At 40.7% G+C, this 21,041-nt stretch overlaps 3 protein-coding genes across 5 annotated transcripts; all 3 read left to right on the top strand.

Annotated features, from left to right (window-relative positions):
• Window positions 1-368: 368 nt before the first annotated feature.
• On the top strand, window positions 369-20,490 carry LOC149108075 (nephrocystin-1-like). Of its 3 annotated transcripts, XM_089295600.1 has the most exons (8): window positions 369-2,106; window positions 2,219-2,290; window positions 5,632-5,678; window positions 8,160-8,329; window positions 11,703-11,797; window positions 12,032-12,144; window positions 12,493-12,566; window positions 20,299-20,490. In XM_089295600.1, exons 5-8 carry the CDS (start codon window positions 11,769-11,771, stop codon window positions 20,488-20,490), a joined length of 408 nt encoding a protein of 135 aa, XP_089151726.1. In that variant the 5' UTR covers window positions 369-2,106; window positions 2,219-2,290; window positions 5,632-5,678; window positions 8,160-8,329; window positions 11,703-11,768. The 3 variants fall into 3 exon arrangements, with proteins under 3 accessions (XP_089151726.1, XP_089151727.1, XP_089151725.1); XM_089295601.1 differs by lacking the exons at window positions 8,160-8,329; window positions 11,703-11,797; XM_089295599.1 differs by lacking the exons at window positions 369-2,106; window positions 2,219-2,290; window positions 5,632-5,678; window positions 8,160-8,329 and having other exon boundaries at window positions 8,670-11,770.
• On the top strand, window positions 16,360-17,512 carry LOC149108077 (uncharacterized). The gene has a single exon (XM_089295598.1). It carries the CDS (start codon window positions 16,547-16,549, stop codon window positions 17,366-17,368), a length of 822 nt encoding a protein of 273 aa, XP_089151724.1. The 5' UTR covers window positions 16,360-16,546; the 3' UTR covers window positions 17,369-17,512.
• On the top strand, window positions 17,457-18,814 carry LOC149108076 (uncharacterized). The gene is made up of 2 exons (XM_089296082.1): window positions 17,457-17,984; window positions 18,779-18,814. The coding sequence occupies exons 1-2, from the start codon at window positions 17,457-17,459 to the stop codon at window positions 18,812-18,814; spliced, it is 564 nt and encodes a 187-aa protein (XP_089152208.1).
• Window positions 20,491-21,041: the final 551 nt, after the last annotated feature.

The following is a 21,041-nucleotide window of genomic DNA, read 5'->3' as shown; positions in this document are numbered from 1 at the left end:
CCACAAAAAAGCTATTCGCTCTAAAAACTAGCAACATTGGAAAGCTTTCAAGTATCAACGAAATCGAGTGGCAAATCTGGTCAAAGAATCTCACAATCGCTATTTAAACGAAGTTATTGGTGATAACCTGACCGAAAACCCCAAAAAGTTCTGGTCGTATGTTAAACATAGCAAATCTGAAAGCCTTGGTATCCCCCCACTTAAAACCGAAGATGGGGTGAGTATTACAGACAAAGACAAAGCAGAAACTTTGAACTCCCATTTCTTTTCAGTTTTTACCCATGAGCAGAAGCCTCTTCCTCAAATTGGCCTGTCACCATTTACCTCGATTGCAGATTTGCTTCTCTCGCCTGTTGGAGTTGCAAAACAGCTAGCCCAGCTGAATCCTCACAAAGCTTGTGGGCCAGACAAATTACCTGCAAGAGTACTCAAAGAGATCTCACAAACAGCCTCTACGTGGCTCGCTTTCATCTTTCAACAATCATTTGATCTTAATGTTGTCCCATCAGATTGGTCCAAAGCCCTCATTACTGCAGTCTTTAAGAAAGAAAACAAATCAGATCCATCCAACTATCGCCCAATTTCGCTGACTTCTATCTGCTGTAAAGTAATGGAACACATTGTTCTTAGCCATATCCCTAAACACTTATCTAGTAACAACATTTTGATCAACGAGCAACATGGTTTCAGACAGCGGTTTTCTTGTGAAACTCAACTGATATCAGCTATACACGATTGGGCCAAGTCAATCAACACCTGCAGCCAAACCGACGTCATACTGCTTGATTTCTCTAAAGTATTTGATTCTGTCCCCCACCAAAGACTTCTAATGAAGCTCGACTACTATGGTATTCGTGGGAACATGCTTATGTGGATTAAGGCTTTTCTGTCAAACCGCACCCAATCAGTCTCAGTAAATGGCATTCAGTCTTCTTCCAAACCAGTGCTCTCCGGGGTCCCGCAAGGCTCAATTTTGGGCCCTGTATTATTTTTACTATATATAAATGACATCTCTTCTTCTGTAAAGTCACGTCTACGCCTCTTTGCAGATGATTACATCCTCTATAGTGAAATCCGTGAAGTACAGGACTGTTGGGCTCTGCAGGATGATCTTGAACAATTGTCACTCTGATCAAACACTTGGCAACTTAACTTTAACGTCAAGAAGTGTTATCAACTTCGTATAACGTGTAAGAAAATTCCAACTATGTTCCAATATTCATTGGCTGGCCAGCCCATTTCTAGAGTTTCCTCAGCCCAGTACCTTGGAGTCACCGTGACAGACAATCTGTCCTGGAACGAGCATATCAATCAGATCTGTAAAAAGGCAAATTCTACTCTTGGGCTACTGCGTCGTATTCTAAGTGGTTGTGATACTAAAGTCAAAGATACGGCCTATCGCACGCTAGTCCGCCCAAAACTCGAATATGCGTGTTGCGCTTGGAACCCTTTCACCAAACAGAACATCACTCAAATAGAGATGGTTCAACGCCAAGCAGCAAGATTGTATTAAATGACTATTCAAGATTTAGTCATGTTACTCCAATGATCGAACATCTTGGTTGGGACTCCCTTGAAGATCGTCGACTCCTCTTTCAAACTACTACGTTCTACAAGATCTTAATGGGACATGTTGGTATTAGCTTTCCTCTGAAGTCCACGAAATAACAAGGGCCACCAGATTACCGAACAGTCGTCCTTTCCAACAAATCCGTGTATCAAATGATGTCTATAAGTTTTCCTTTCATCCAAGGACAATAGTAGCATGGAACAATTTACCTATTTATGAAGATGTTAATATAAATAAGTTTAAGACTATTGCTCTTGCAGCCATTAAATCTTTTGTATAATGTATATTCAGACGTCCTAACTTATCTCGACGAGATTATACTTAATCTATTTTATTTTATCTTTTACTAACTTATAATTTTTACTGTATATATACATATTGTAATTATTTATTACGTGCTTTTATTATGTTATTCTCAACTCCTAGTATAGCTCCACTGTTTCAGGAGTATACTTATTAAAGATTAAAGATTAAAGATTAAAGGACAGTTCGTCCATGTTGTGGGACCGCGAAAGCTGAACGTGAGCGGAGGAAAGGTTAATTGTTTTCTTATTTTCAGTGTATTTAGCGCCTTTCTTTTCGCTGCTTTCATGATTTGTTTGTAGAGAGGATTGTCTGCTTTTCTTAGTGTACTTCTTGTATATTTAGGTGAAGAATGTTGCCGTTTTAGCACAAAGAGCTGGAAAGTTTTGCTGGCGTGCGATTTGACTGGAGGTGTAGGTAAGCTTTTATCACTGGTGCTGATGCTTATGCTTGTGCTTGTGCTTATGCTCTAGTGAAAACCAGCCTTTAGAGAAAACAAATAAACTTGATTTTTAAGATAGAGTTGGCTGTGGCAATATGCATTTAGTACCCTTTGTCCCAGCTAGATTCCCTTGCTTCGTCCTCTATGAAACATCAAGATGTGGCTGCGCCCCCCCTCCCCTCCCCCCACTATATCTTCAGTGTTTCAACGAGTGTTGTCCCCCCCCCCCCCCCCCCACCATATCTTCAGTATTGCCATGAATATGGGTAGCAGGCAGGATCAAATAAATAGAAATTCTACTGATATCCATCTTGGTAGGTGAATAGTTTTATCTCGGATGAATTATTTGTATTTGTTTAATCATAACAAAAGATGTCTTAAAGTTACTTTAAGTGCTGTCCTTTTGTGTAAACTACTATATGTTTTAGAGGGCAATCTTATTGAAATGCTTTTATTTGCTATGCCCATTGTATGAGACCATGTGGGGGAGGTCTAAACTTTCCAAATGTTAGGATAACTGTTAAAGCACTATGATTAACTAGGTAGTTTAGATACATGTAGGTAGGTTACCAAGTGAGCCCAGTGATGCGTTGAAAGCAATTCCCAAATATTATGCTTACTTCGATAGATATTGAGGATTACTGTTTCTCTTGAAATACAACTAGGTAATATTTCCAATAATATTTCCCTCTTTCACTTGGAACTTCTAGTAAGAGTACTTTAATTTGTGAATTATGAGGCCATCGTACTTGGATGACTGCTTCAAAGAGGACTTGACTATACAGAATACGAGTAAGATATCACTATTGAAGGAAAATCTTTGTATTAGAAAACCTGGATCAAGTGCAGGGGATATTTTGTACAAGATCTCCTTAAGAATACTGGTAATTATATACTTTTCTTATTAGATGTTTTAGTGTGTAGTATCACTGTATATTTTTACAAGTTGTGCCATATTTTGAGGAGCCCATAGGGCTCATCAAAATACAAACAACGAGTAAAAATATAAAGCGATACTACATACCAAAACATCTAATAAGAGATTTATTATCCAATTGCTATAGTCAATAAATTTATCAATGAAAGAGGGAGAGTGTGACAGTTTTGCGTGCACGCACTGGTTCTCGCACAGGTTTTTTTTTCTAGTTGGGAGAAAAATACATTCTTGTATTGGGTGGAGTCATGAAGTGAAGCGACTCCACCCAATACGAGAATATATTTTCTCCAAACGCCGCCAGTAATTACTGCCGACCACAGTTCCTTGCGTTTTGCATGAAAGGTGGTTGATTTCCTCTATATTGTTAGTAATTTTTAGATTAGATCTGCTGTCTCATTTGTTCGCTTCAGGCTCAGTCACTGTGGCAGCAGTTAAAGAGCATAAACTGTGGGTTCACTGTTGTTCATGATCAATACATTGGAAATTATCAAGTGTATTTTCCACATAATCAATGCATTAATCAATGCAGGGAATTTTGAAAGAGAGGCCTGTGGCAACCATGAAAAGACAAATAAGAACTTGTTTACATTAAACCTCTTGCAGAAATCCTCCTGAAACATGTCACCATTAAGTTCTGAAAGTATTGTAACAACTATCATTTTAGATGTACCAGCATTTCCATGCTATCATTGAGATTGGCTCAGCTTGTTACATCTCTTATCTTCATTGTTTCTCACAACAAGTGAAATTACATTAATTTGAGGTTCCTAATCTTGCTGATTACTTTGAAATTCAGAGCGCTGCTACTTTCAGATTGACTGATAATTACATTTAAAGTTCATGATTATTTTTGTAAAGTTTAGGAAACATAATTTAAAACTTGCACGTAACTCTATTATTCCTATTCCCCCGGTATCGGAATTCTGAATAGTGCACAGCTTGTTTTCAACATCTGTAGACTTGACACTTAATAGTACACAGCTTGTTTTTGATATCTATAGTCTTGACACTGAATAGCACACAGCTTGTTTTCAACGTCTATAGTCTTGACACTGAGTAGCACACAGCTTGTTTTTGACATCTATAGACTTGACACTGAATAGCACACAGCTTCTTTTCAACATCTATAGTCTTGACACTGAATAGCACAGAACTTGTTTTTGGCATCTATAGACTTGACACTGAGTAGTACACAGCTTGTTTTCAGCATCTATAGTCTTTACACTGAATAGCACACAGCTTGTTTTCAACATCTATAGACTTGACACTGAATAGCACACAGGTTGTTTTTGACATCTATAGACTTCACACTGAATAGTACACAGCTTGTTTATTTCAACATCTATAGTCTTGACACTGAATAGCACACAGCTTGTTTTCAACATCTATAGTCTTGACACTGTACAGTGCACAGGTTGTTTTTGGCATTTATAGTCTTGACACTCGATAGTGCACATAACTGGTTAATTAAACCAAAAAATAAAATATTGCCTTAGTTTGTAATAACAGTCATCTAAAGCAAATAATTTTTAATATGAGGTAATAGGGTTCAGCTTGCGTTATCTGTTGTTTTCATTGTTTCTCATAACAAGTCAAATTACATTAAATTGTGAGATCACTAAATGTAGTTTTTGAATGGTTATTACTTTTGGGGTGTCGCTACTTTCAGCATTTGTAAATAGCCATGAAATTTAGGCGCCTCTTTCACAGGGGGATATTACCTTAGGTTAATACATGCAAATTTATTTTGTATAGGTTAGTGACTACATGTATTATGTACATGTTTAGTAAATCTAGCTTGTAACCCAAATTATTCTTAATCCCTTGGTTATTGCCATTTTGTCATGGTACCTGACCTACCTGTGGTAAAGAAATAATTATCTTCACATACAACCCCGGGGGTGTGGGGGTGAGGTCCAAAATGCAATCGCACCATTTGTTAAGCACGCACATAAAAAAGAACTAACGTTTATTTTCTTTGTTTGTTCCAATGAAGCTGCTTTTCGCTTCAATCCTGACCATTTGATTCCATGCTTAAATTGTCTCCAGCACTGTCAATTTCATTAGCGTTTTGGCGGTTTTGGAGGTGAATTGTTGAAATAGCTCGCCACGCTCATAGCAGTTGGCAGCCATGTTGTTCTGCCATGTTGTTCTTGGCACAGTGATTTGATTACCCCCGGTTAGGTGGGTTACCCCACTCCGCAGCTTTCACATGGACAAAACTCACCCCACCGAAGTGGGTTACCCAGACCAGTTGTCTTGGTAACCTGCCTTGCTGGGGTACCCTACCTAACATGTGAATGCAATCAAGAAAAAAAAGAGAGAGAGAGTTTGTAGAGAATATAGTATCTAAATTTTTGTATTTCTTCTTTTGAACAGCTGAAGTCAAAATACCTCAGGACAAGACATACGCTTAAAAGGACCAGGTAAACACTAATGTCCTTATGAAATGATCAAATCAAAACTTAACCTGGTTCCTTCAGGGCAGTCCCCCATAGGGCATCCTTACAGGGTGCCCCAAGTCATCAAAAATAGGATCATCAAATTCTAGGACAGGAAAAAAAATGAAAATGTACCACTTTTTTTTTCTTTTTTTTTTAAATGATGCACTTTTATTATAGGTTGCCACATGTCAGGTTCCAAAAATAGTCAGTGAAATTTTAAATTCTCAAAATCAGGGAAACTTCAGAGAATAAATGGAGAAAATGGGAAGGTTGCACAAGGTATACCTTGAAAAAAAAAAAACAACAACAACAACAACAACAAAAACAACAACAGCAACAACAACAACAAAAACAACAACAGCTAGACCAAACTACTAACTAACTCCATTCAAATTTAAACCCACAGTACAACACACCTTCAACAACTGACCACCAAACTAACTAAGAACAGACACTGCTCCACTTATGTACCAACAACTATTCTCACCTTACAAACAGTAGTCACTAACTAAAGGTACATGTATTTCTTGACCTCAACGGAATTCACATGATGTTGTTCAACCAGCCGCAACACAGACTTGACCAAAAATGAACCAATTGAATCAGTTATGGCCTGATCGGTCACTGATTACTACCTTTGCATCATAATGGCTTGACACAGCCAACAACGTTACAGCAAATTGATCAAACATTTTAAGGTGGCTCAAAACAGTTTCTAGCAGTTAGATTTTGATGGGTCATTATGCCACTCTTTATCCCTTGATGCTACAATCATGGTATCAAAAAACTGCCCAATCATTGGTGAACATGTTGTTATCATTTTCCTGACACAATAAGTTACTATAGCAACAGTATGACCTGCTAAAAACACCCTTAGTTACAGCTTTAGGGGCTTACAATTCAGAAACGGTACGGTGAAATGTTTCTTATATTATCAAAATTTGATAAGCATGATAAGACGTAATGTTTGGCAAAGTTTAAAAAAATTCCATAGGTAGCGTTCAGAGCCACCTTAAACTGACTTCAGACTTGTCTGAATGCACCGCACACTAGCCGGCAAGTAGTGTGAGGCGGTAGTGTGAGGCGGCCTTAAGAGAGGACACAATACAGTCTTACCACAGTATCACAGTAGAGTTCCTTTTGAAAAGTGAAAACTACGAATCGCGCAGATTCGGGTGTTTCCCGAAATTCCAAGAAAGCATCTGATCATAGTATATCCGCCTGCTTATTATGCAATAGCGAGGTTCTACTGCGGCTACTTTGTGCCTTGAGGGACTAGGCTGACAACGGCATTTTCCCGCCAAAATCAAACGATGAAGATTTCGCGGTGAAGCAATGTCGTGTGTAGCCTCTACTTGTCTTTACAAAAAAATATATTCGTTCAAGCTCGTTCAAGGAAACCAAGAACTCTATTCTACTGTCATACTACATGGGCTTGATTATGGGCGATGATTTCCTCCTCTTTCAGAACTTAAATTTTCCTTTTAGAACCGCCTGTGATTCCAACTACTAAGCAAATTAACAGATATAAGCTCGATTTCGGCTCGGGCAAGGTGTTCGTACAACATGATAAGAACAAACATATAGAACTTTTTGTTTAATTAAGTTCATTTTGAGTAGCAGTAGACGATTATAACTCAGCTTTTTACATACGTAACGTTGTTTTCTGCAGCCATTAGGCCCGGTACTAATATGACTGTCGTTCGCGGTAGATGTTTAAATCGTTCAATTTTCTGCACAAATAACAAAGTAACAATTAGTCTATCTTAGAACGGACTTTTAAAATGAGAAGGAAATAACACGCTAATACTCGCGTAGTGAAGAGTACGTTAAACCGGGCACTTTCCCTTAGAAGACAGCAAGGCTACGGCGGGAAAGCCGTACGGGAACGCGCGTAATGGCATGCCACCGGATGCAATCTTTACTATCTGCCGTCGTACTTCAGGGTAGCCGCACTACATCTTAAAGTCCTTAATGCCATTCCACTTACCGCCAAAGACATGCCTGATAGGTCGAGGAGAACGAAATACTCCTCGAAAAGCCAACCAAAATAAAACTCTTCAGATTTCATTTTTCCTTATCCTCAGTACCTCTCTCCTCAGGCAGGGTAACGTCACAAGCAAGCTTGCAAATTGTCCACTTTGATGCGCCTTCGACACGCGAGTTATTAATCAGAGAAAGTTCAGCGACGTTTTACTGGGGCTAAATCAAGCTGTATCCAAACGACTGAATTCCACTGTTATCGGCACGTTATGTGTTAATTGTACAAAACCTTTCAAAAAGACGGATTATTTTGGTTCTTACGGTAATTGCAGTATGTATATAAACACCTTTTTGTAGTGAGGGGGGGGGGGGGGGCTGGGGTTCTTCCGTTATGGGCTGGTGTAAAAGGTGGTGACGGAAACTGAAGTAAATAGTTTCTTTGTCAACTGACTATAAAGGTGTATTCTCGATTCATTGCAGTCTATTCGCAAATAACGTGTCGGGAGGAACATGTAGCATGTGCTAAGGCAGGTCAGTAATAGACTTCTACCAAAAGCATTGCTAGCGAGTGTTTGGATTCTGGTACCTTCCGGCCTTAACTACTAGGCAACATAATTATTGGAGGAGAGTAAGAGCAAGCCTGAACCAAGGTACAGCAATGTAAGTGCTGTCTATTTTTATTCATCAGCGCAAATATTCGAATCAGTCGCACGGAGTTTGTTTACGATAAAAGAGCAAGCGATTGCAAAGTTTGGCTAATATTCGTGCTTCCAGCAGTTTACAATAATGTAGGTAAAAAATATACTTTTACAAATTAGCTTTTAAGCTTAAACACTGTCAGCAAGTGTGAAATATTTAGCATGTAACGTGAAGGCAAACGTAAATATTTTAGTTCTATTAAACTTGTGAGTCAACAGAAACTGGCGACGTCACGGAATGTATGCACAATTTAAATCATAGTTTATAGGGGGGGGGGGGGGGGGGCTCTATTTGCTAACCAGAAAACCACAGTAAAATACTGTGATGGATTTTGTCATTATGGTATGTCTGTCCGTAAAACCTCGGTTGTTGATAAAGCCGGGTTGAACGTCAGCTAATGAAACCATTCAAGGCATTAAAGTGAAGGCGTCGAACGCACTCTCATAATCTTTGATTAGTACTATAGTTTATTTTTTATTCTCTCTACTCATCACGATACATTTTTGTTAACGTAAGTTCTGAGAATTTAGTGTTAAGTCAAAACAATATCTCTAACTTGACGAATTTCTTTATTCTGATCACCTGTCTGCTCCACAGTGCATTGATTTTGTAGGGGGAAAGTAGACTGTGATCACTTACTAAGGAGTTAAGAATTCTTATTTTGCTCTAAAATTAAAATGGAGTCAACTTTTGGCCCACTCACAAAAGTCCATACGTACACTACGAAGTCAGGCGTGAAAAAAAATTGTTTGGTCTTGAGATACTCAGTGTTTGTATGATCTCTTGCGCTTGCGAACTTGCCTTCTTCGCTAAAAAGGGACTTGGCGCATAAATGAAAAGAAGTCAATGGATGTTATAGATTAGTTCCTGAACTGAAATATACGTTTCTCATACTCCACACGATTAACACCGTATCTAAACATGTTGTCTATCTTGTTCTCCTTTATCTCAAGCTCTTTTCGTTTTTAATATCAAAATTGTAAGTTATTTTCAATTTTTGTTATCAATGCTTAAGAAATAGAAAACATGTACCGTGTTTCTATCAAGTTTTAGTATTTATTAAATCCATTTTGAAACCACTGGTTATCCTTGCAATCTGATTGGCTCTCAGTGGTGCGATTTATTCACGAATCGCACTATTTTTTGCTCCAAATCGCATCTTTTTCTCAGCCAATGAGAATGGGACAGTAAAACAAAACAACCAATCAGATTTCAAGATTAGTTTAAAGTAATCAATAAAATTTCAGGAAAATGACAGGCAAAAGGCCACTTTGTGGAGAATTTTGCAACTATTATTGCCAAAACTTTGTTGTTATTGTACTTTTTTTCCAAAAAAATTGACGAATTTAATTAATTACAGTTTCTGAATGACGATTATGAGCTCCTTCAGGCTGAAGACCTACTTTAATGGAAGTTTCCAACTTTCAGTGTCCATTTTGATGAATATTTTGGCGATTTTTCTTCAACATCTGCTCAAGATCCGTATGATACCGAGTCCAGTAAAACATAAACAAATGAAAACCACACAACAACAAATTCAGAGCCATCTCAAGAAGGTAGATGTTTCCAGGTTTCTGGTAGTTTCAAACGAAGCAACAAAAGAGCTCAACTCTGTCGCTGTGAATAAACATAGTCAAAATACGCCACACTGCACAAAATAGTGAATGAATGAACGTCTTGCGAAGCCCGTGCCAGTCCCGCCATCTTGGCAATATCTTAAAACAAATGTAGCCGAAAGAACTTGATAAGTTCCTGAGTATTGAGTCCTACGCCGAGGTCACAAAAAGAAACGGAGATGATAACGTGCTGGACTCCCTCAAAATCATGCCATTGAACGGTATTTAAAAGGAAAAAACGTACTATCCACTGGGCATCGAGCACTCGAGGGAGTTTCACAACTCAAAAGAAATCGATCACAGAATTACACAAGATATGCACCTCTAAATTCCTTCTCCAAAGACAATGAAAAATCTCAGCCTCAACCACAGAAGAAAGGAAGGCCTTCCATAATTGATTCAGGCGACGAGAATTGAACTTTTATCCCTGAAGTACACTATTTTCGTTCTGACTTCAGAACTGCTTGTTTCTTTGTCATGCTCGAATAAGTTTTCGTCACATGACATCGTTTTGTATACTAAATGAGACGTAAACGCGTTTCCGGTTCCGCTTTTTTTAACAAACTGGCTACTGAAACAGTACACCAAAATCTAAATTTAAGGCGATAAAATTGTGCGATTTCAAAATGGATTTAATAAAGTGGCAATTGAACTTCGGGTCGTGCAATTTTGGTCTGAAATCATACTTGTGATTTCAGACCAAATTGCACGACCCGAAGTTCAATTACCATTATAAATCTACTAGCGTTCTATCACGAATGCCGTGCTCTGGTTGGCTACGCTACTCACCATCTATTCGGTGATATATAACGGCACTTCTTGGCATTTTCGAGGTGTCTTTGAAGAGGATTTAGATAAAGTTTTTTTACGACTGGTAGGTTTGTACTAAAACGATTAGATTATTCGCTCTAGCGTGATAGAAATCTTGAGCTCATAATCTAATTGTTTAATAGAAACACGAGTGGAAGTTTGGACGAACGAGAAATGCCGTGATAACACGAGCCGCAGACGAGTGTTTCCACAGCTTTTCCGAGATTGTGAGTTCGAGATTTCTATCGCCTGGGCGCAGTCCGAGTCAACTATCACGCATAGAAATCGAGAGCGAGTAATCTAGTTGTTTTAGTATAAGTCTACTATTCGTTGAAAACTTTCATCTAAATCCTCTTCACAGACACTTCGAAAACACAAAGAAGCGGTCTCCAGCGCACGATGCTACGCTACTCACTATCTATCACAGAATAGAACGTGAGTAGCGTAGCCAATCAGAGGACGGCATTCGTGATAGAACGTAGGGAAACAACTTGTTAACGTTGATTATCAAAATGTAAATTCTCTTTGCTCGCGCCATCGTTACGTTACGTCGACAGCTCGTGCCAGTTCTGTGTTTCCATCGAGTTATAGAAATACGATTTTAACCAATCAGCGCGCGTATTCTCTTTGTACTGTTTTCTTATAATTGCTATCATGCGTGTGTAATTTAAATTGTAAATGATTCATTGTAATACTCTTTTAACGTATTTGTGTGAGTTAAATAAAATTAACTCAAGTTGATCGACTTGACAAATTTTTACAAGGGAAACAAATTCCCTTTCCCTGAATGAAACTTGGAAAGGAGCCGATTAATTTTTGTGCTAGTTTTATTATTGTTTATTTGTTTTTTCATGTTCTGTCATCGTTTCTGCCTGTTGTTTTTTTTCTCCGTTTCCAGCAAGTTGTTCGTTCTAATCGCCAACCACGACAGACAGTAAAGCTGATTCCACGCCAAAAAAAAGATATGTACGAGCAAGTCCCATCGTTTTGTGTGTATGCGTTTTTCTTCTTTTTTAAATTAACATCAGTTTGACTCAGCCTGAAAAATGTTTTTTTTTGGGGGGGGGGGAGGGGGTGGGGACGAATTTAGTTATGATGATGTATCAATGCAAGAATGATAATCCAGGTTTTCATCTCAATATTCTGCTTTTTGTTTTACTCTCCTCTATCTGCTGTCATTGACCAATGACAATATTTCATAAGTTGCTATTTTGTATCTCTTTGTAGCATGTTACCGGACACCTTGTTAACATGTCACATATACGCTCAATCCATTTCTTTGTACCGGCAACTGCTGACCGAGGTTATAATGGATGAAGGGCGCGACTCACAAGTTGCAGGTAACAGGTCACTGTCGATATATTAGCTTGGTAGTGAGGCCTAGAGGACACAAACAAAATGAATGAATAAACATGTCATTCAATTTCCTTTGTTTGTGTTCTCTAGGCCTCACTTCCAAGCTGAATTTTAATATTATCGAAAACAGTCTATTATTTGAATGCTCTGTGTGCATGTGCAATGTCAAAGCCTCTTGCTCAGACCTTTGACTTTTTTCTTATCATCGAGGAAATAATGGCTTCTCTCACTCCGTTTAAATAAAGCGAACATAGCAATCTCTCACCAGGTACAAAGAAAGCTTAACTTATGCAATTCATTTTGCTGAAACGTGTTTATGTTTCGTGTCTCAGGCTTTATTATGGATCCTGTGATATATGCATTTCCCAAAATTCTTTATACCAGTGACGTCATGGGTGCTCTTAAGGTAAACACGTGGCTATCACGTGAGCACACATTAACAATGAAAAAGGGGAAGTGTCCCGGCTGATTATTGCAAGTTATCCTTCCAAAATTCCATGTCATGTTGGCAATGCCTGTGATTATACAAGCAAATTGGTTAAAGGATTCTACAGACCAAAATAAGACAAGCAATTTTAGAGAAAAAGTGCAAGATTACAAGGATAGAAGTAGGCGGCATTACATCAACTGCGATTTTGTGACAGGATTTTAAGAAATCAAAGGTGCCATTCTGGTGAAAGTTTTAAACTTTTATCCCTTATTGTTTTCTCTTAGTTGATACCTGTATTTCTTTGCTTCACTGCTTTTGTTTTGTTCTGGTCTGTTCTGCTCTGTTTTGTTTTGGTTTGCTTTGTTTTGTGGTGATTTGCCCTGCTCTGTGATTTGACTCAACTAGACCCATTCCCCTAGACATTTTTTTGGCCAAAAGAGCGCAACTTTGAGAGTTTGTAATATCGCCATTTTCCGCCTTCAAAGTCTCCAATTTTAAAATCGTGTATTTCAAACGATATAATTTATAATATTGAAAATTAAATGCCGCTTCATATAAAACTTTACAAGAGTTGCATTGAGCATTACCACACTTTTAATTTTGACAGCGCTGCTGGGACGAGAAGAACAAACGAAAGTTAAATTAAAGATGTAATCAATTTATTTTGTAACTTATTCAATTTCTTTTGTTAGAAACTACTGTTACCCTCCTGTTAACTAGTATTTCACTCTGAACTTTCTCTTTCATGGAACCCCCTACAGATATTGATTTTATTTTCACAGATATTTTGTTTTCTACAGATATTAATGCTTTTCTTTATTTTAAACATTATACAATATTAAAATCTTGTCCTCATTAACAATAGGCCACGTTCGATATATCAATATTCTAGCATAGCTCTGAGGCGTTAGTAGTAATGGACGCTTATATGAGCGGTAACCAATCAGGAGCCGAGAAAGACAATAGGCTATTGTTTGGAGAACAATGGACGCTATTGTTTTTCACATCCAAGATGGCCGCCATCTTGCACCTTGCAATCAGGAGCCGAATTAAGAACAATGGATGCCATTGTTTTCCAAATCCAAGATGGCCGCCACAAATTTCAGCCAATCAGGAGCCAAATTAAGAATTCAAGATGGCGGCGCCCACGAAAGTCGGCCATGTTGGAAAACAGCCCACCAGCCTCGACGGAGGACTGGGATCGGTCTCACGGATTTCCATGGCGACACAAATCACGCCAGGGTCACGCAAAAAAATGTCATGCAACTTCAAAATCGATACTTACAGTGTCCTGTGGTCCTAAACGACAGAGGTCCATCCAACAAGCGGCCATGATGGAGACTGAGAGACTTGTGTCCGAGGCACTTATATACCTTTCTATTCGTTCCAAAGCATCCTGGGACGCTGACCTCATCGGGAACCAATCCTAGACTTGCCCCACTCCTTTCACAGTCGAAGGGGTAAAAATAGGGGTAAGGGGGTACTCCCCGTTCCAAAGCATCCTGGGCTGATGACCTCATCGGGAACCAATTTTAGACTTGCCCCACTCCCTTCGCAGTCGAAGGAGTAAAAATTGGGGTGAGGGGGTACTCCCCGTTCCAAATCCTAGATTTGTCCCACTCCCTTCTCGGCCAAAGGGGTAAAATAGGGATAAGGGGGTACTCCCTCTTAGTCTGCTATTTAAAACCTTCACACGTTTTGAAAAGGAAAAAAACAAAGTTTGTTGACTCACGAAATGGAAGTTAGAAGAAGTCGAAGACTACTAGGATTGACCCCAAAGTAGATGAGTTCAAGGACAAATGTTTCATCTGTCAAGGCGACCTTGTCATTGACTCCTTGACTCGATGTAGTGCGAAAACTTATTGCTGTAGAAAATTTTTGCACAAGAGATGTTTGCAACAGGAGTTACAATACTCAGATAAGTGCGGACATTGCAAAACCTCAAATCCTCGGGGGAATGAAGATGAGGCACAACTTTCACCTTGGGAGGAGGTGGTACGAGAGAGGACTACCAACGCAACGAATGCCATCAATAGGTATCGGCGAGGGGGACGGCCTTATCATATTCACAATCGTCATATTGTTTCGTGGAGGACCTTGCCGTACCATGCGAATCTTTCCATCTGGTTTGAATTTTATACAAGACTCACCATCTTCGTGCAACAAAGGGGAAACGCTACCCTGTACATCCATGCCTATGTCAACTTGCCGTGGATGACCATTACTCAATCAATAAGACAGACGGTGTATGAAATGTTCAGTAGAAACATCCCAACGGAGGTAATGCTCTGCATACGCGAAGTAAAGTTTAGGTTATTGTTCCTGTCGTGGCTGCACTACGACGCTGAGGATGAAGTGATTATCAACAGATTAACTCTTCAGTCATCTTTTTCAACCCCCATTTACCCTGAAGACACAGCTTGGGTGTAACATGTAACTTTTATTGTAACTCAAAAAACTCGTAAAACAAAACAAAAACAAAAACAAAGAGTCTGAGTCTTTATAACGTTTATTGAATAATGATAATAAAAATAATAACATGAGCTCCGAAAGAGAATTGGTTACAATTTTTAACTCCTTAACTCTTGACCGTCGGTATTCCACAAAGTGTTGGGAACTAAACTCGTTTCCAGTTTCACAGACTCTTGGTCCCTGGCCCCAAAACGCACGATATTCTGCCCTAGTTTTCTTTGCATTTGGTCATGAAGTCTTTGCCTGATCCGTTCCTTATTCTTGGCATAGTAACTTCTCCAATACTCGTTGATCCGTTCCCTGTTGTTTTTACAGTATTGTCTTCGATAATTTCTGATGTGCTCCTTGTTCTGTTGACAATAGGCTCTCTGGCTGCTGGCGAGTCGTTCCTTGTTGTTTTCATACCATCTTTTACGACACCACCACCACCTCATCCACTATCACCACATTTACCACCACCACCACCACCTACACCACCACCACATTTACCACCACCACATCCACCACCACCACCACCACCACCACCACATCCAGCACCACCACATTCACCACCACCGCCACCACCGCCACCACCGCCACCACTGCCACCACCGCCACCACCGCCACCACCACCACATTTACCACCACCACCACATTCACTACCACCGCCACATTCACTACCACCACCACATGCACCATCACAACCACCATATTCACCACCACCACCTCCTATATCACCACCACATGTACCACCACCGCCGCATCCACCACATTCATCACCACAGCCACATGCACCATCTACACCACCACCACCACCACCAAATTTCCCACCACATCCACCTCCACCGCCACCACCACCACATTCACCACCACCACTGCCACATCCACCACATTTACCACCACCACCACCACATCCACCACATTCAGCACCACCACTGCCACATCCACCACATTTACCACCACCACCACATCCACCACATTCACCACCACCACCACCACATCCACCACCTACACCACCACCACTGCATCCACCACCACCACCACCTACACCACCACCACACTTACCACCACCACCACATTTACCACCGCCACCACCACCACCACATCCACCACCACCACCACCACATCCACCACCACATCCACCACCACCACCACCACATTTACCACCGCCAACACCACCGCATCCACCACCACATCCACCACCACCTACACCACCACCACATTTACCAGTGCCACCAAAACCACATTCACTGCCACCATCACCACCGCCAGATCCCCCACATTTACCACCACAGCCACATCCATTACCTACACCACCACCACCACATTCACCACATTCACCACCACCACCACATCCATTACCTGCACCACCACCACATTCACCATCACCACCACCACCACCACCGCCACCGCCTCCACCACACTCATCAACTCGATCATTAATCATGTATAAAACTAAGGCATTAACTGCCTCAATTCATTTTGAGTCAAACTAGCAAGGAGTCATGTCCCTTTATTGTCGATATTGTCATAGACTATTCTCCCGTGCAGACAGTAGAATTCGTCACGAAAAACATAGTTGTGAAAGCAGTGGATCAGAAAAGACACGAGATGTCCCAAATATCACATTTCCTACCGAAAAGCACCATGGGATCCCTGGTAGAATAGAAATGGGAGAAGCGTTTCGGTTCAAGACACCCTCCAGTATTTTGATCGTGGGCCCTTCTAGTTGTGGCAAGACTTGTTTTACCAAATCGTTACTCTTGGATCACTTGGAAGAATTGTTTGTAAACCCTCCCACTACGATTCATTATTGCTACGGGGCGTGGCAAGACGGATTTAGAGACATGGAAGACGCTGGTGTGCAATTTCACGAAGGGATTCCAGAGTCAGACCATCTCAAGTCATGGTTTCCGAAGGGTGGATTACTCGTACTGGACGATCTGATGGCAGAGGGAGGTGAGGACAAAGCATTGCTAGACTTATTCACCAAACACTCTCATCATCAAAATATCACCGTGTTGTACTTGTGCCAAGACATGTTTCCACCAGGGAAATACGCCAAGAGTATTTCCAGGAACGCCCACTACATCGTAGCCTTCAAAAATCCGGGAGATCAATTAGGGATGAAGAATTTACTGCTTCAAGCTTTTCCCACTCGCTGGCAAGACATGATGGACGCGTATCAAAAAGTGACCGAACGACCGTTTGGGTACACGGTCCTGGATTTACATCCCGCTAGTGATGACAGGAAACGCGTGTTTAGTCACCTCATGACGCACAAAGGATACCCGCGCTGGCATCGAAGAAAGAGAGAGGATGTCTGATCATTGCCCAAAATGGTATATTAAACATCAGTTTAATCGACTCGGTTCATTTGAAGTACGTTGTCTTGGGTGAAGGTCGACGAGAATCATGGATGATCGTTCAACAGATATTTTTGGCCCCGTGGAAGATAACAATGATGAGAACGTTGAAGAGGAAGAAGAGGTGGATGAAGAGGAGCCTGAAGAGGAACAGGAAGAAGATGAAGATAGTAGCAGCTCCGAAGAGGAAGAAGAAGCGGACGACAATGAACCAGATCCGTGGAGTCCGCTACATCAAAACGTCGGGGAAGACGTCAAAGAAACCTACCTGAAGGAAGTCCAGCAGTTCCTGGATAAGGAAAAATCCCAAAACTATGCCGAAAATGCTGCTTTCAACGTCCTATTACCTGTAAGTAGAAGAAGGCTACGAAGGACTTACTTAGAGCATCTAAAATGGACTCACCGTATCAAACACGACACAATACACCGTAAAGTCATGAAGACTCTTCAATGCTTTATTGAGGAAGACGACATGGATTTTGACGAAGCGGCCTGGTCGGCAGTGGCAAAACGAAAATTCCTGCTAAACAGACTAATGCGGAAGAAGTTACTCCCCGACGATGATGACGAAGAGGAAGTAGAAGAAGAGGTTAAGACCTGAATTAGCCATGTGACTCTTATAAGAGTGTGTGATTCCAGGGTTTTAGTCATTATTTGTAAGACGCCACACATGCAAGATGAATTGCTCCAATCAACTGTCAGGGAATGACCAGAGGGTTGTCTGTAAAAAGGCCTACCACAAAAAATATTATGCCAAGAACAAACAGCGAATCCTGGCTCAACAAAACAGATATCGTGCAGAGAACGTCGGGATTCTCAAAACCCGTCGTAAAAGATGGTATGAAAACAACAAGGAACGACTCGCCAGCAGCCAGAGAGCCTATTGTCAACAGAACAAGGAGCACATCAGAAATTATCGAAGACAATACTGTAAAAACAACAGGGAACGGATCAACGAGTATTGGAGAAGTTACTATGCCAAGAATAAGGAACGGATCAGGCAAAGACTTCATGACCAAATGCAAAGAAAACTAGGGCAGAATATCGTGTGTTTTGGGGCCAGGGACCAAGAGTCTGTGAAACTGGAAACGAGTTTAGTTCCCAACACTTTGTGGAATACCGACGGTCAAGAGTTAAGGAGTTAAAAATTGTAACCAATTCTCTTTCGGAGCTCATGTTATTATTTTTATTATCATTATTCAATAAACGTTATAAAGACTCAGACTCTTTGTTTTTGTTTTTGTTTTGTTTTACGAGTTTTTTGAGTTACAATAAAAGTTATATGTTACACCCAAGCTGTGTCTTCAGGGTAAATGGGGGGTGAAAAAGATGACTGAAGAGTTAATCTGTTGATGATCACTTCATCCTCAGCGTCGTAGTGCAGCCACGACAGGAACAATAACCTAAACTTTACTTCGCGTATGCAGAGCATTACCTCCGTTGGGATGTTTCTACTGAACATTTCATACACCGTCTGTCTTATTGATTGAGTAATGGTCATCCACGGCAAGTTGACATAGGCGTGGATGTACAGGGTAGCGTTTCCCCTTTGCTGCACGAAGATGGTGAGTCTTGTATAAAATTCAAACCAGATGGAAAGATTCGCATGGTACGGCAAGGTCCTCCACGAAACAATATGACGATTGTGAATATGATAAGGCCGTCCCCCTCGCCGATACCTATTGATGGCATTCGTTGCGTTGGTAGTCCTCTCTCGTACCACCTCCTCCCAAGGTGAAAGTTGTGCCTCATCTTCATTCCCCCGAGGATTTGAGGTTTTGCAATGTCCGCACTTATCTGAGTATTGTAACTCCTGTTGCAAACATCTCTTGTGCAAAAATTTTCTACAGCAATAAGTTTTCGCACTACATCGAGTCAAGGAGTCAATGACAAGGTCGCCTTGACAGATGAAACATTTGTCCTTGAACTCATCTACTTTGGGGTCAATCCTAGTAGTCTTCGACTTCTTCTAACTTCCATTTCGTGAGTCAACAAACTTTGTTTTTTTCCTTTTCAAAACGTGTGAAGGTTTTAAATAGCAGACTAAGAGGGAGTACCCCCTTATCCCTATTTTACCCCTTTGGCCGAGAAGGGAGTGGGACAAATCTAGGATTTGGAACGGGGAGTACCCCCTCACCCCAATTTTTACTCCTTCGACTGCGAAGGGAGTGGGGCAAGTCTAAAATTGGTTCCCGATGAGGTCATCAGCCCAGGATGCTTTGGAACGGGGAGTACCCCCTTACCCCTATTTTTACCCCTTCGACTGTGAAGGGAGTGGGGCAAGTCTAGGATTGGTTCCCGATGAGGTCAGCGTCCCAGGATGCTTTGGAACGAATAGAAAGGTATATAAGTGCCTCGGACACAAGTCTCTCAGTCTCCATCATGGCCGCTTGTTGGATGGACCTCTGTCGTTTAGGACCACAGGACACTGTAAGTATCGATTTTGAAGTTGCATGACATTTTTTGCGTGACCCTGGCGTGATTTGTGTCGCCATGGAAATCCGTGAGACCGATCCCAGTCCTCCGTCGAGGCTGGTGGGCTGTTTTCCAACGTGGCCGACTTTCGTGGGCGCCGCCATCTTGAATTCTTAATTTGGCTCCTGATTGGCTGAAATTTGTGGCGGCCATCTTGGATTTGGAAAACAATAGCATCCATTGTTCTCCAAACAATAGCCTATTGTCTTTCTCGGCTCCTGATTGGTTACCGCACATATGAGCGTCCATTACTACTGGCGTTCTATATTTGGTTTTGTTTTCTTTGTATCCAAGTCTCTTTTGGGAATTGAGAGACAAAAGAAACTTACAAACTTACAATTACCCGAAAGCCTCGGAGCCATGTTAAAATATTGATACATTGAAGGGGCTTATTAGTGCTTTGTTGTTTTGTTTAGAGGGACGAGTCACACATGAGGAGATTCTTCAGGGAGGTTTACATGGACAGTGTTTTCCCAATATTAAGTTCCGCTGAACTGCCCCCGTACATTTGGGGAAACGACGAAAGAGAAAAGGTGAGAACATTGTTTTCTCAGTTTCAAACTATTGATGAATTTGTTTCCTTCTTGGTTGCTTTAAATGTCAGTTAACTCTTTAATGCTGCCCAAAACTCCAATTTCTGTCGCATGAAGGGAATAGGAGGATCTCAAATTTTCCTGTTGGAAAAAAATAGTATTATATATCAGATAACTGGATGGTATTGTATGTAATTTGAATTGGATCGGAAAAGCTTACTAAGAAAGTTGTTTTCGCTGAAAATTTTTGAATCAGACCGTATGGCAAGCCTGTTTACTTTGCCATATTGAATCATCCAGGAGAACCATTTATTATTTTTATTTTCTTTTTTTAGGAACGGCTTCTTTGAATTCTTAACCACTGGTACAAACGAACAGCTCTAGAAAGTTTACTCTCTTCAAAACTTGACACTTGAGAACACGCGGTTTCTTGTCATACTACAGCAAACTTTATCACAAGACTGTCCGCGCAGGCAATTTGTGAAACACTATCTCGACTTGACATTGGAACAAGTATAAAGGAGGCGATTGAAATCCGGTGCCAGGCCCTAACCCTCAATCGAGACCGTGTTCCTGTACCGATGTATTTTTTTTACGTGACCTCCGCCATTGTAGACCTGGTGACA

The sequence above is a fragment of the Orbicella faveolata genome, unplaced genomic scaffold, assembly GCF_042242905.1.
Source record: "Orbicella faveolata isolate gen_17 unplaced genomic scaffold, um_ofav_v1 contig_26, whole genome shotgun sequence".
Classification (NCBI taxonomy): domain Eukaryota; kingdom Metazoa; phylum Cnidaria; class Anthozoa; order Scleractinia; family Merulinidae; genus Orbicella; species Orbicella faveolata.
The sequence above is the reverse complement of the archived record's forward strand: the minus strand, read 5'-3'. Positions and strand labels throughout refer to the sequence as shown.